General features: G+C 48.3%; 1 protein-coding gene across 1 annotated transcript in view; it reads right to left on the bottom strand.

Moving 5' to 3' along the window:
- Positions 1 to 15,796, bottom strand: part of TAPT1 (transmembrane anterior posterior transformation 1) — a 60,581-nt gene that overhangs the window by 36,355 nt on the left and 8,430 nt on the right. Inside the window, 1 exon segment of the mRNA XM_070458087.1 lies at positions 11,943 to 12,073. Within this exon segment, the coding sequence (XP_070314188.1) occupies positions 11,943 to 12,073 (131 nt within the window).

Raw genomic sequence — 15,796 nt, 5'->3', positions numbered from 1 at the left:
AAATCCCCCCACCCCTGAACGCTCAGCACCTAGGGACCACAGGAGCTATCACAACGACAGATCACAACGTGAAAATGGGAGGAAAGCCAGTGGCTGTGGTCAAAGACACATCAACTGGGGGCCAGGAAAGCACCCAGCTATGCCTTTCAGGGTTCAGAAATGTGGGAAAGTGACTTCGTTCCTGTACCTACTGCTCAGGTGTTACGCTTGTTCGCAAAGCACAGCATTCTTTTAAATCCTTTGCAAATGACAACGAGAAAATGTCCTTAAAAGGCAATAGACAAGATGTAGTCCTGAGAACAGTCACCCTTGAGGGAGGCAGAGGAATCCCTGGGTGCCCTGCTGCTGCTCCAGGGCATCTGTTTAATCTGTCGGTGGCCCAGGTGTCTGGGTGGCTGTGCCCAGGGGGCCTCCCGTGTCCTCGGGCCTCCAGCACCGAGCGCTACCTGCTTCACCCCCATCAGCTCCTGAGCAGCTGAGAGTCAGCCCTGCTAGGCACACCAGGAAGCCACGGTTTTGGCGGCTGGACCCCCTGCCCACAGCCGTGCCCACAGGGAGCTGGCCTGCACCCTGCGGCTGTCTGCCTCCAGGCCCCACAGGTTTGAAGCCGTGTGAGCGCAGCAAAAGATCTCAGGCCCAGTTTTTGCTAGGTATAGAAGGTAGTGTGCTTTGGCATCTTGATAAAATGTTGTAGACTGTTGTGGTTGCTTAGTCGCTCAGTCATATCTGACTCTTTGCGACCCTACGGGCAGTAGCCAGCCAGGCTCCTCTGTTTATGGGATTTCCCAGGCAACAATACTGGAGTGGGTTGCCATTTCCTTCTCCAGGGGATCTCCCCAACCCAGGGACTGAACCTGAGTCTTCTTCACTGCAGGCAGATTCTTTACCCTTGAGTCACCAGGGAAGCCCACCTTGATAAAACAGACAAGTATTATTATTTACTTTTCACTGGGATCAAATAACCACAAAGTAGTCACGCAGTCTTAAGCAATGCCTGATGAAATTGTCCCTAAAATGTACAAGCTGCAACTACAAAGCAGAGAGACTGGTGTCATTTGCCACCCTCTGTTTCCCTTCTGAGAAACAAAAGTCTCCTTTAAATGTCACTTGAAAGGTCAAAATGAATACATGGTGTGGCTAAAATCAAAGCAGCACGATGCTGCTGGAATCTGCCTCTTTAGACCGTGGCTGAACACCTGTCCAATCAGATGGTAGTCACGTCACCATGCACCCTGGGTCCCTGTCTCTCTCTCGCCCCTTCCCCATTTCTCTGCTGCTCCAGCTCCGTGCCACCCCCCCAACTTTACCCATCTTGTAGAAGGTGATAAATTATGTATAAGTATGTGTAAGTTATAACTATCTTCTGCCTTAGCTGTGTCTCAGCTTTACAGGGTGGTGGACGGGGAAGCCTTATAAATACATCATCTCTCTGAACCAGCAATTATATGAATAACAAAATGCAAAGACGCCAAAGCATAATGAACATGCTTCAAGAAGAAATCCTACACTGCAGCTGCCGGCTTATACCTCTTTTCCAGCTGGTGGATTTTCCCAGGGATGGATGACAAAATGCTATACGAGGTTTTGTATGCAAACTTCCCAGGGCTGACTCAGGTTTTGATTTCTTCCTCCGTCTCTCTCTTAACTAAGCACTGATTGCACGCTCTAGAGTCCCCTGCCTTTCTGTCTTGCGGGAGATCTCGTGTGGCACTGTTTCAGAAGCCTTCGCAGGTACTGGGCAATAGGGCTGGGTGCTAGCCTGCGTCCATCCTCATCTCCACCTGGACCTCACTGCCACGCCCCCAAATCTGCAGCAAGGTTCGGGGGCTCACCTGGGGCCTGAGCAGCACAGGCAGGGCCAGCCCCCTGCAGGTCTGCAGAAGACGTGGCTTTGAGACTGAAGCACTATTTCTACCAACGACACCTGCCACTCAGCCTCAACCGTGCCACTGGATTTGCGCTTTATGTTAAAAAAAAAAGATTTACCACTAAGTTTTTAACATCTGAACTTCAATGTGAAAATCAGGATTCTGTAACACTGTTGGGCAACATCACCTGCTAGTGAAAAGTTCCACAACCAGCTCTTACCACACTCATTTTTAACCTACTGCTATTGCTCTTGATCATCTGAAAGATACCAACCTGAAAAGTAATAAATAAAATGCTGGCCCCTCTCCATGGAGAGCAGAGCAAGGTTTTTTCACTTTTTAAAAATGTTTCCTTTTTTGACCAAAACCTCCTGCCTTCCTTTTAATGCCACTTGGAATTTCAAAATAAATAAAACTTTATGGCTACAATTGAAAGCAGCACAGGGATTGGAAGGTGCCTCTCTGAGCTGCAGAAGCCACCTCTGGCAATTCTGTATCCATCTCCCCCACAGCCCCCAAGCAGCTCCTGGAGCCAGAGGCGCTGCTGTGGGGTGGGGGCCGGGAAGCAGGCCCTCCAGCAGGAGGAGGGGCTTCTTTCCACCCCGGTCTCAGCGTGTGAGGCCCGGGTCCACTCCTGAGTCTTGCTCAGTCCTACACACGGGATACGAGGTCACTGGGGAGGGGCCGCTTCCCCAGGGAATTCAAAGCTAGCCAGGAGGACCGCAGAGGGAGGGCTGCGTGCAGGATGTGCTCTGGGTGTGCTGGGGACAAGATAAGGGCTGTGCGCGAGCCGGGGTGGGGCCGGGGCCGGGGAGTGGGCACCCAGGGGAGGCAGGAACAGTCAGCAAGGCTCCCCCACGAGGAGAAAGATGGGCGTGAGCTGCTGCCGGGCACGGAAAGGAGGAAGCGCACGTCAAGCCAAGCCAAGAGTGCCTGTGTGCCCTCCGCCAGCTTCACAACGCCATCTCAGGACTGTCTCACTGACACAAAAGCCAAACAGCGCTGTAACTACATCTTCTTAACACACCCTCACACTACGAAGCAACGAAAAGGCTTTACGTGATATTTTCATTCAATTCCTTATTTTGAAAGGAAGTTTTTGATTTACTTTTCCTAAATGTTTATCACCTGTCTCTTTTACAGGGTCATGGACTGCCAGCCGTCCTGAGATGACCAAGTCCGACCTCCTAATCTCAGACGAAGACAGTGAAAGCCAAAGCAATGCCTTGACCGGCCACTGGCTCTCCCTGCGGACCTGAGATGAGAAGGTGAGGCCGTTCGTCTCCACCCCAAGACTGCCTGTGTGACACTAACCTGTCCTTTGCAATAGTAACACAGTCTATGCCCCAAACACAATGTTCTATACCCACCGTCATACTTATCTCTTCAACTCAATGACCTGAAGTAGTTACTATTTAAGACTAAGCAGTTGAATTCAATTTTCTTTAAATAACTAATGTACAAAGCATGGTTAACAATGAAAAAGACTGTCAAAATGCACAGAATTATAAGGCAAAGAAAAGTCTAAATTATGATTTCACTTTAGTTCTACCTCTTAGGATAGGCAAAGCTATATAAATGTATGTTACCATAGAAAAGAAATTTTGATACAAGTCTTCATGATAATCACCCCTACATCTGACATGTATTTAATGTGAGGGATAGATTTCTTAAGCGGTGAATTAATCAGCTGGTCTGAACCTGAAGAGCGCATGCCTGGAGTGGCCTGACCTCTCCTGGCTTCTCTTATTTCTAGTCCACGCGGAACATCGCTACGCTTCAGCAGCAGAGCTCTGCGGGGCAGACGACCCCATCACCACCCTCCACCTGCTTCTCCCTTTGCTGGAAAAGCCCAGTCCCCGTGCAGCGGGATGGCTGTGCGACTCAGTTTGGCTAAGAAGGCATTGGAGGAAGAAGGCACGCTGGGCACCTCTGGGGGAGCTTCTAATTTACTATGAAAGGGATGGTGGAGAAGGGGGTGCTGTCCATCTCCTGATTAGAATGCAGATACAAGGTCTGAGGTGCAGCTGACATCTTTCTAGTAAAAGGCAGCAAGAGGACCAAGAGCCAATTTGCTGCCAGTGATGGTGAAAGAGAAAGAGAAAAAGGACTTGAGTTCATGCTGGCCTCATGAATCCACTGGAAACAGATTTTCCTCTAGACTTGTCAAAATTTTTTAAAAACCTTTTTGTTTAAGTCACTGTTAGGTATTCATGCTCAGTCCCTCACTCGTGTCTGACTCTACAACCCCAATGGACTGCAGCCCTCGAGGCTCCTCTGTCCCTGGGATTTTCCAGCAGTGGGTGGCCACTTCCTTCTCCCGGGGATCTTCCTGACCTAGGGATCCAGCCCAGGTAGGCCTCTGTGTCTCCTGCATCAGTAGGCGGGTTCTTTACCACTGTGTCACTGGGAAGCCCATTCTGTTACACACACAGATAAAATTATTCTCAAGAAAAAATTTTAATTTCCTTCCGATGCCAGTCTAAACTCCTTGGTCTAACCTTCACAGTCCCTGGCTCCAACCCATCCTTTCTTTTGTGCTAACAATCTCCGAGCTCTGCGTCTCCCTAGTATACCTCACCCCCTCACCTCCACACGGACTTCCCTGTGGCTCAGATGGTGAAGAATCTGCCTGCAATATGGGAGACCCAGGTTCAATCCCTGGGTCGGGAAGATCCCCTGGAGAAGGGAATGGCAACTCACTCCAGCATTCTTGCCTGGAGAATCCCATGGACAGAGGAGCCTGGTGGGCTCAGTCCGTGGGATTGCACGAGTTGGACGTAATGGAGTGACTGACACTAACACCTCCACGTATGCCCTAAAATGTACAGAAGTGACCTCTTTTTTATCACCTTGCCATTCCCTTCATGAGTCCCATGTTTATCTCTGTACTTCCCCACAGTAAAAGTGCCTGGAACATAGCACTCAAAACTAAGACTGGGAAGATAAATAACTACATGAGGGTGGGTGGTTGGTTGTTCAGTTGCTAAGCTGTGTCCGACTCTTTGTGACCCTGTGGACTGCAGCACACTAGGCTTCCTTGTCCATCACCAACACCCGGAGCTTGCTTAAACCCATGTCCATCGAGTCGGTGATGCCGTCCAACCATCTCATCCTCTGTTGCCCCCTTTTCCTCCTGTCTTCAATCTTTCCCAGCATCAGGGTCTTTTCCAATGAATCAGCTCTTCAAATCAGGTGGCCAAAGTTTTGGAGCTTCAGCTTCAGCATTAGTCCTTCCAATGAATATTCAGGGTTGATTTCCTTTAAGATTGACTGGTTTGATCTCTTTGCTGTTCAACGTACTCTTAAGGGTTTTCTCTCGCACCATAGTTCAAAAGAATCAGTTCTTCGATGCTCTGTCTTCATAATGGTTCAACATTAACATATGCATATGACTACTGGAAAATCCATAGCTTTGACTATATGGACCTTTGTCAGCAAAGTGATGTCTTTGCTTTTTAATACACTGTCTAGATTTGTCACAGCTTTTCTTCCAAAGAGCAAGCATTATCTCTGTGGCCATCAGCTAAACCCGAAAGACATAAGCTTCACTTTCAGATAGCTTGACCGAAAGGAGAAAAGGAAGAAAACATTTTTCATAAAGGTTCTTTCTGCCTGAGATCAGCAATCCAAGAGGTTGGGGGTCAGAAATCACGACCCTTCCAGGGTAAGAAGAGCCCTTCATTTGCAAGTGAAGCAGGATGGTTAGAAATAGAGCTGGAGATGAAAGAGGGACACAGAGAACCTTGAAAACCAGTCTTCTCCCAACTACTCCCGGCTGGACTCAGCTCAGGGTGGCTGCCATCCCCACTGCAAATGAAACGGCCACTGCAGTGCAGCCAGGGACAAGAAACCTTACGAGCTTTTTCCTGTTCTCCAAGGACAGGGCATTCCAATTTGCTGAAGTGAGACTTGTAAGGATTTTAAAACACTTACAGAAGGTTTCTGTTGTTCAGTTGCTAAGTCATGTCTGACTCCTGTGAGCCCACGGACTGTAGCCCGCCAAGCTCCTCTGTCCATGGGATTATCCAGGCAGGAGTACTGGGTGGGTTGCCATTTCCTTCTCCAGGGGATCTTCTCTGCCCAGGGATCCAACCTGCCTCTTCTGCATTGCAGGTGGATTCTTGACCACTGAGCCACCTAGGAAGCCCACAGAAGGCTTACCACGTAATTAACACTTGGATGAGAAAACTGAGGCACATGGAAACCGAAGTGAATTGGTCACGGCCTCACACGTGATAAACTGTGGAGCCAAGATTCAAATTCAGGCAGGCTGGCCTTTGAGTTCATGCCCTGTAACCACTTTACTATCCTGGATCTCTGTTCAGGATGCAGGGATACTGCAGTTTAGCTTCCTCCTTGTGTGGAAGAAAAAAAAGACAGCTCCCAAAGTGGAGCATATGCGCAGTTAGTAGCAGATCTAGACAAGAACCACTGGAGCATGTGGGAGCATGGAGAAAGGATTGCGGAGGAAAAGAAGAAATGTTGCCTCTAAGCCAACAAATGCTCCAAAACTTCATATCCTTACATTTCATTGAGAAGTTCAAGCATAAAAATGTGCTAATAAAACTAGAAAAACTTTATATAAGCAATTCACATTTACTAAATGTCAAGTATAACATGTTTATCTACTGACAATATTACACAGAAAACCTGTCTTTTTTTTTCTTTTTAATAATTGCCAAACAGGTTTGATTGGAGATGTTGAGTTGATCTTTCTCTTGACTTTAAAAGAATAAGCATTAATTACATGCTTTATAGTATCTGCAACCCCTGAAGACACAAAGTGCTCTTTAATTATCAAGTTTCTCTTCTTGCAAAGGTTAGGTGGAAATATAGTAGCATTTATCCCCCTCAAAAACAACAACAGTTTTTTTAAAAATTAGTATGGTATTTTATATTAGACAAATAAACACAAAGGTAACCAATAAAAATAACTTATATTACCATGAACACCTTGACTGCCTCTCAACTCTCACAATAAACGCCTGAAGTGGGACCCCCTCCCCACATCAGATAAAGGCCTTAGAGACAGCAGAGTGAATTCATGCTGTTACGAGACATATTTAAGCCTGGAATTAAACTGAAATCTAAGTCTGCTTTCCTTTATGCGCCACTTAGTCTTATTGCTGGTATAAAAGTAACTGCGGTTTTGGACTGTGAATTTTAGATTATCATTAGGCTCAAACACATCTTTATTAATCAAGATAGGAACCATTACAATCCACACACTTTTGCCAACAGAAATAAGTTTATTTACTCCTGTAGTATAAAAATCCATGCTTCAGGATTCAACGGACTCTTGGAAACCATTTTCTGCCTCCTGCTGGTTATGGCAGTGTTTTCCCTACAAAAAGCTGTCAAGATGCTTGAAGAAGTGGTTGTCGATCGGTGAGAGGTCGAACAAGGCAGAAGAACCCTGCAGCCCAGCTTCTGAAGCCTTGGTTTTGTGCCATGCGGTGGGCGCTGTCATGGGGAAGAGCTGGGCCCGTTTGCTGCCCAGTGCTGGCAGCAGGTGTAACAGTTTTCAGTGCGTCTCACCCATTTGCCGAGCACACTTCTCAGATACAGTGGTTGTGCCAGGATTCAGAAAGCTGGAGAGAATCAGACTGGCAGGAGACCACCAGTGTCCAAGACCACTTTTTTTGGGTGCAAGTTTGGTTTGGGGAAGTGCTTTGGAGCTTCTTCTTGGTCTAGCCACTGAGCTGGTCATCACTGGTTGTATAAAATCCACTTTTTGTCACACATCACAATCCGATCGAGAAATGGTTCATTGTTGTTGAAGAGAATAAGAGAAGATGACACTTCAAAACAATGATTTTGTTTTGACTTTTCAGTCAGCTCATGAGGCAGCCACTTACCGAGTTTCTTCACCTTTCCAATTTGCTTCAAATGCAAATGAATGTAGAATGGCTGATGATGAGTTCTTTGGCAACTTCTTATGTAGTTCTAAGAAGATCTGCCTTGATAATTGCTCTCAATGCCTGTTGCTAACTTCCAATGGGCAGCCACTAAGCCCGCCATCTTCAAGGCTCTCGCCTCCTTTCCAAAACTTCTTGAATTTCCACTGCATTATATGTTCGTTAGCAGTTCCTTGGCCACATGCATTGCTGATGTTGTGAACTGTCTGTGCTGCTTTACGACCCATTTTGAATTCGAATTAAAAAATTGCTCAAATTTGCTTTTTGTCTAACATCATTTTTATAGTCTTAAAATAAATGTAAAACAAACAGCAAGTAGTAAACAACACTTACCCTGAGTTTAGGCAATGAATGCAATGTGATACTTTTTTTATTCTTCAACAGAATAAATCCTCATCGATTACAGCTTACTACATGGGTTATTCCACCTACTACTGGTCCTGCAACAGACCACAGTTTGAAAAACACTGGTTTATACTGAAGTCCCATCAAGACCTGCAAAGATTTTCCCAGAAGACAATTTAATACTCACAACAACAAACATGAAAAGCTTACAAGTTTCTGTGAGAAATCCACCAAGAAATTTGCGTGTGATTTCAATGCTGCCGGGAGAAATATCAATAACCTCAGATATGCAGATGACACCACCCTTATGGCAGAAAGTGAAGAGGAACTAAAAAGCCTCTTGATGAAAGTGAAAGAGGAGAGTGAAAAAGTTGGCTTGAAGCTCAACATTCAGAAAACTAAGATCATGGCATCCGGTCCCATCACTTCATGGGAAATAGATGGGGAAACAGTGGAAACAGTGGCTGACTATTTTTCTGGGTTCCAAAATCACTGCAGATGGTGACTGCAGCCATGAAATTAAAAGATGTTTACTCCTTGGAAGGAAAGTTGTGACCAACCTAGACAGCATATTGAAAAGCAGAGACATTACTTTGTCAACAAAGGTCCGTCTAGTCAAGGCTATGGTTTTTCCAGTGGTCATGTGTGGATGTGAGAGTTGTACTATAAAGAAAGCTGAGCACAGAAGAATTGATGCTTTTGAACTGTGGTGTTGGAGAAGACTCTTCAGAGTCCCTTGGACTGCAAGGAGATCCAACCAGTCCATCCTAAAGGAAATCAGTCCTGGGTATTTACTGGAAGGACTGATGTTGAAGCTGAAGCTCCAATACTTTGACCACATGATGCGAAGAGCTGACTCATTTGAAAAGACCCTGATGCTGGGAAAGATTGAGGGCAGGAGGAGGAGGGGATGATAGAGGATGAGATGGCTGGATGGCATCACTGACTCAATGGACATGGGTTTGGGTGGACTCCAGGAGTTGGTGATGGACAGGGAGGCCTGGCGTGCTGTGGTTTATGGTTTGTCGCAAAGAGTTGGACACAACTGAGCGACTGAACTGAACTGAATGAGGAAAATAACTGTGGTGCTGGAGAAGACTCTTAAGTGTCCCTTCCTGTAAAGAGATCAAACCAGTCAATCCAAAGAGAAATTATCCCTGAATACTTACCGAAAGGACTGATGCTAAAGTTAGAGCTCCAAAACTCTGGCCACTAATGTGAAGAGTCAACTCATTGGAAAAGACCCTGATGCTGGGAAAGACTGAAGGCAAAAAGAGAAGGGGGTGACAGAGGATGAGATAATTGGATAGCATCACTGACACAACAGACATAAATTTGAGCAAACTCCAGGAGAGAGAGGAGGACAGAGGAGCCTGGTGTGTTGCAGTCCACAGGGTTGCAGAGGCTGGACACAGCTCAGTGACTGAACAATAGATGAGGAAAAGAGAAGGATGGGTGTACTGAGCCTGCCTCTGATAAGGTGACAGTTATGGGGGGCTGCTGTCACTGCGAGCTGTTTCTACCACAGGTGCAAAGTGGTACAAGGGGTCAGCAGGACACCTCCTAAGTTGAAGTCCATAAAGTCTGCCTGCGGACAGCGGACATAATCCTCTGGGCTCGCCCAGAGCAAAGCGGGAGGCCAGCAGCTCAGACAGGCGGGTGGACAGGCATCCAGGCCACAGAGAGAAGGCAGGCCCCCAGCAGGGCATCTGCAGTGGCCACCCACTTCCAGCCCAGGGCTGATCACTGACAGAAAAAAGTGAGCTTTGAAAAGCAGGTTCAGATGTTTTAAGAAAGACACAAGAATTACTTTAAACAAAAAATTATTTTTTCAAGCAGAAGAAACATCACCTGCCAGGTTCCTCCTGGACAAAACCTCAAAGCTACTCTAATACACGAAACAAGGGAGCTGCCACCCCAGGGACGAGGGCTGCACCCCCCCAACCCCCAAACACCTCCCTCCTCACCTCCAGGCCTTGGCTCCAGCACAGAACCCTAGAGAAAAGCAGTGATGCGGTAACTGCCACGCGTGTTTAAGGATCCTGGCCAAAGGCACCAAACTGCTTCATTGTCTCAAACGTCTGCTGGCTCCCCCACTCTCTAATCTCACCCCAATACAGAACCCCCCAAAGCTCTCATGTACCACCTGCCACCAAAAACCCACGAAAACAAGGTCTCTCAACCTGCCCCTTCACATGCGACCCTCTTCCTTCTACCAAACGGATGGACAGTTAGACATAAACAAACCTTGGCCAGACCGCCCGCTCCCTCCCTTCTCACTGTCTACCACTCCTCCTGTTGTTATGGCCCACGGAGAAAGCACAACAACTAAACCCTTCCTTACCAACTCTATGAGAAACTATGATTTCAGGGAACCGACTGGAATATCACAAGTTCTGTGTTTCTTAAAATGTACAAGAACATGTTTTAGCATAGCTAAATTATTGCCTAACTCTTTCCTTCTTACAAGAAACTTCCATGGATGTAAGAGCTGGACCATAAAGAAAGCAGAGCGCTGAAGAATTGATGCTTTTGAACTGTGGTGTTGGAAAAGACTCTTCAGAGTCCCTTGGACTGCAAGGAGATCAAACCAGTCAATCCTAAAGGAAATCAACCCTAAATATTCATTGGAAGGACTGATGCTAAAGCTGAAACTCCAATACTTTGGCTACCTGATGTGAAGAGCTGAGTCATCAGAAAAGACCCTGATACTGGGAAAGAGTGAAGGCAGGAGAAGAAGGGGACAACAGAGGATGAGATGGTTGGATGGCATCACCGACTCGATGGACATGAGTTTGAGCAAGCTCTGGGAATTGGTGATGGACAGGGAGGCCTGGCGTGCTGCAGCCCCTGGGGTTGCAAAAAATCGGATATGACTGAGTGACTGAATTGAACTGAAAGCTGAATTATTGGTTAACTCTTTCCTTCTTATAAGAAATTTCCAAATGGTTCTGACTCATCAACTCCGTGAATGCAGAGGAAAAGGGCAGCCTTGGCTTCGTATCTGATCAGTCCTGGTGTCCTAGGACCTATCAAGGGAGGACCACATGGAAGGATTAGTGGTGCTGTTACATGTTTATTCCATACTGAGATGTTTTCTGTGTTGAAGGTGAAACAGACTATCCAATTTTCTTTGGAGAAAGTGTCCTTTACATTTTTAAAAATGAGGGCTTTCTGAGAAACTGACACTTTAACAAAGGGTGAAATTAAATAATTTATATCGTGCTGAATGGGGAAAAAACTGCTTCTAGGAAAAACAAACTGAAGAGAATTAGGAGAATAAGAAGAGAGTAATTCCTTGAAGAAAGTTATCTGAATGGAACATAAATGGGAATTGTTGCTCGTGCTGTGTAGCCGCCAGTAGTGTCCACCTCATCTGTGGTCCCGTGGACGGGCAGCCTGGTGGGCAAGGGCCCCTCTCTCCGCGGGATTCTCCAGGCAAGAAGACTTGGAGTGAGTTGCCATTTCCTCCTCCAGGGGATCTTCCTGACCCAGGGACCAAACCCATGACTCCTGCATCGGCAGGTGGATTCTTTATCACTGAGCCACCAGGGAAGACTCAAACAGGAATTCAGCAAGGTTAATAAACAGCGAAGTTACAGATCACTGGGTCTGACACTGAAAAATGCACCTTTTCAAGACTCTTCCTATCTGGGAATTCCTATCCCACCTAATTATTCATGATCCCATTATTTCCAATATTTTAAAAACTCCACTCAAGCAGTTCACATTGTTTTTAACAGAATTAACATGTTGACATAATTTTTAAAATGATGGCAAGTAGTTAAAAAAACCCCCAAAACAGTACCTTTTCCAATTCTCTTGGTATTCGCATACAAGTGTATACTCTTTCTCTTCTTTCTGTATACTTGGCCTCATTATGTTCAAGGAAGTACCCTCTGGTTAGTTCAGCGCTGAGGAACCTCAACAGTGAAAGCTCTACAAGAAAAAAAATGACAAAAAAAAAAGAACAGCATTTATCAAGCAACTTCCATGGCTAGCTGGGGTCCCAGGTAATACATACATAAAACAAGATAATAAAACAAAGTAATCTACATTTCCGCGCCCAGCTGAACTGCACATAAGCCATCAGCAGAGTGAGAAAACTACTGTTTTTGTGAGATAGTAACTGAAAATGTCAGGGGGATACACCAGGGGCCACTGCTATAAGCCAGAATATAAGTCAGAAGTTCTCTGTGAGAGTCTCGTGAGGGGTCTTAGGTGATAGAGGGCCTGGGCTGATGCAGAGTAGAAGGCAGGGGAAAAGATACCACACACACAGAGTGGGTACCGAGCACATAGAAAATGGAGACACACACACACACACACGCACCCAAGAGGCGCTCCTCCAGCCCAGGAGTAAGCTGGGGTGAAGTACACACTCTACACTGGTGCAAATTCTTCTTCAGCCTCAGAGATGCTGCCAGTGTCTAAAGAACACCACTTCCCCAGGTGAAGGCTTCCCAACACAATGGTGACTGTGAGTCACACAAGACAGAACCTCAACCCCGTCTGAAGACCGCGCTCCCGTGGACCTGTCCACCTGTTTTCCATTCCTCTGATGCAGATTCATCCTCCATCGTCTCATCTCAGCTGAGGAAAGAAAGGCCGGAGGAGGCTGAACGCTTTCCACTGGGCTGTATCTGGCAGACCTGGGATGCCCAGTAAGGCTGTTACCTGATCCCAATGTTTCCACCGTGTGAGCAACACTTCCTGGAAGCCCACCGCCTGTGTGGCCGCTCAGCCCCCGATCAGACCCCTCCCTCCCTCCTCTCACTCTCTGGGAGGCCGTCCTCTCTTCCCGGACTCAGGACACCAAGGGCTGCAAACCAGCCTCTCTGCTCCGAGCTGGACTCATGGTCCTTTCCCAAACCCCATGCTGGTGTTCTCACACAGACAACAAAGCAGGGAGGTCAATTTCACTTACGAGTGTCCACCTGTGGAGTTATGCCTTACGTGATGCTAGGATTTAAAGGCTGCAGGGGTGGGGACGACTGCACAGTCCTAAACACTCTGGAAGAACCTTCAGGAAGACTCAGAAGTGGACTTACTACCTCTCTGGGCCTAAAACAGCTGACTTCTTCCAGCACTGGGACAGACAGTAGTTCTTTGAACATCAGGTGAAGTGGCTTGCTTATATGCAGAAGTGAGAGTCCCACCCACCTCCAAATCACAGATTTCTTTAAATATAAGATTCATAATCGACTTGGAGAGTCAGTGGTATCATGAAAGCCACCTGGATACTCAAAGAGGTAGAGAGAGAACCCAACCTGTGCCTACTGCAGCTGGGCAGAGAGGCAGGTCAGATCACACAGTGACCATGAGCGTGGCGCTCTCAGGACACTACGGCTGAAACCACGGAGACAAGGTGTGAACCCCACCATATGTGCCTCAAGGCAACCATATCCGTGCGGAGTGAAACTTCTGGCTCGGAACTTTCTAACATGTTGGTGGCGGGCTAGATCCAACACAAGATCTACTGCATGAAGGAGAGAAAAAAAATTGAGTGTTTTGTGCTGTAAACAAGGACAGCTAAAGTGGAAGAGAAAGATAAAACAGTTAAGACTTGAACGCAGTTCGATTTTCCAATTGGACAGAGGAGAGATGCTCTCATTAGCGAATATCTATAAATATCAGTTCTTTCATGTGAATGAATGCTGGGAAGCCACGGGACATTCAGGAAGCAGAAGGAACTGCTCTGGCACAAACTGGCGCCGAGGCCAGAAAGCGGGATCACAAGCCCTGAGGGTCGCGTCACGAGACTCCCTGGTCTTCCTGCACCTGATCCTGAAGGTCTTGCGGGTCTGGTTGGGGGCTCTGGTTCCCTACAGGCTTCCCAGGAACCTGCCTGCTAATGCAGGTAGATGCCAGAGATAAAGGTTCCATCCCTGGATCAGGAAGATCCCCTGGAGGAGGCAACCCACTCCAGTCTTCTTGCCTGGAGATCCCACGGACAGAGGTGCCTGGCGGGCCACAGCCCAGGGGCTGCACAGAATCGGACATGACTGAGTGATTTCGCACACGCACGCATGCAACAGAGCAAGGCCACAGTAAAATTCCGGCCGCCCTTTAAGGCCATACTGTTTCATGTGTCACCAGGTACCTTGCCTTTCCTCTTTTCTTTCTTTCCTACACAGACTCTCCTGGGGCGGTCTAAGGTCAAAGCCATCACCTCAATCCTGATGTTGCCATAGCTTCCGTTTTTGACTCCTGAGCATGGACTCCTATTTCCCACTGCCTTATGGGCAACTCCACCTAGAAATTCCAAAGGCACCTTTAGCCAGCAAACTGCACCCCACCCTTTCCCCATTGAGCCCACTAGCGCAGCCCCACCGTTAGTTCAGGGCTCACCAGTGACCCGGCTCCAGGAAGACTCCCCGGGTTTTCCCTAGAGCCCGGGTACACACACGCTCCCATTCGGGGTTCTCCTTTCTTCCCTCTGCACCCTCAGGGTGCAGCGCTGAAGAGCGGCTCAGCCGCGCTCCCTGAACGAACGTGTGGCTCAGAGCAGAGGAAGGCAGTCACAGAGGAGGGCGTAGCGGCGAGCAAAGAGCGGAGAGGCTGCGGAAGCAGAGCGCGGCAGCTTCTCGGGCACAGCGCCCAGGACTGGGGCAGGTGTGCTGTGAGACGCAGGCGCTCTCAGCAGGGAAGAGCTCGAGCATCGGGTCAGTGAGCATCCAAAGGACGGTCCCCGACAGGCACCTGCCCTCCGCCCCAGGGGCAGGGCCAGTAAGGGCAGGGAGTGGAGCTGGGGGGCGCGCGCTAGTACCTGGGCATGTGAAGGATTAGACAAACAGGCTGTCACACGAGTTTACATTTTGAAAAGCAAATTAAACCGAAAGGCTGGGATGAGTGTCCGAGTGGTCAGGCCACTCAAGATGGCTGTCCTCTTGCTCTCTGTCCATGCCCTGACAACCAGGGCCTGCTTCACCTGTGTCCCAGGCGCAGGGCTGACCTTCCTGCAGAGCCGCCCCCGGCCCAGCCGGCCCCAGCCAGTGCTGTCAAAGGGCGGGGAGGGGCGTGGCCCTCGGCTGGTTTCCCTGGTAACCAAAGAGCCCCCTTCTCCCTGCAAGCCGAACCCGCCACCGCCACCGTGTGACTGTGTGTGCTGGACTTCGCTTCACACATGTAAGCGCCCCCTCCCCTCAACCATTTTAAACCACTGAGGTCCCTGTTGCCGAGTCCTGGCTCTTCCTTCGGTCCTGAACCTGGGCAAGCTCAGGCTGGGTGGGCCCAGGGGCTGCAGCCCGACCCTGTACCCTTGTTTATTTAGGAAGTTATCCTCCGGACTGGTGTCCTCCCCGGGCCCGCAGATGACGGAGCTTCCTCCCGAGAGAGGGTTTTGTCCTGGTCCAGCGGAGGGCACAGGAAGAGCAGTCAGATGAGGGCGGATCCGCACTGGTTCTGTCCCCACTGGTCCTGGGACCCCGCTCGACCCACAGATCTCAACATCACAGAAAAGTGAAACGAGGCTCTGAGCGGTTTTACAACACCTGTTATCTGCTTGTCACTCACAAAGGATGTTCGAGGGACTGGGTGTGAAAGGGTGTGAAGACCGCAAGGCATGACACGCTCTCTGGAACCACTTACTAGTAACTTCACATGGTCCACACAGCACTAGCCAATCCGAGTTTGGTGGTCACCTAATGCTTACAGCTATGT

Source organism: Odocoileus virginianus, chromosome 29 (genome assembly GCF_023699985.2).
Source record: "Odocoileus virginianus isolate 20LAN1187 ecotype Illinois chromosome 29, Ovbor_1.2, whole genome shotgun sequence".
Taxonomy (NCBI): Eukaryota; Metazoa; Chordata; class Mammalia; order Artiodactyla; family Cervidae; genus Odocoileus; species Odocoileus virginianus.
The sequence above is the reverse complement of the archived record's forward strand: the minus strand, read 5'-3'. Positions and strand labels throughout refer to the sequence as shown.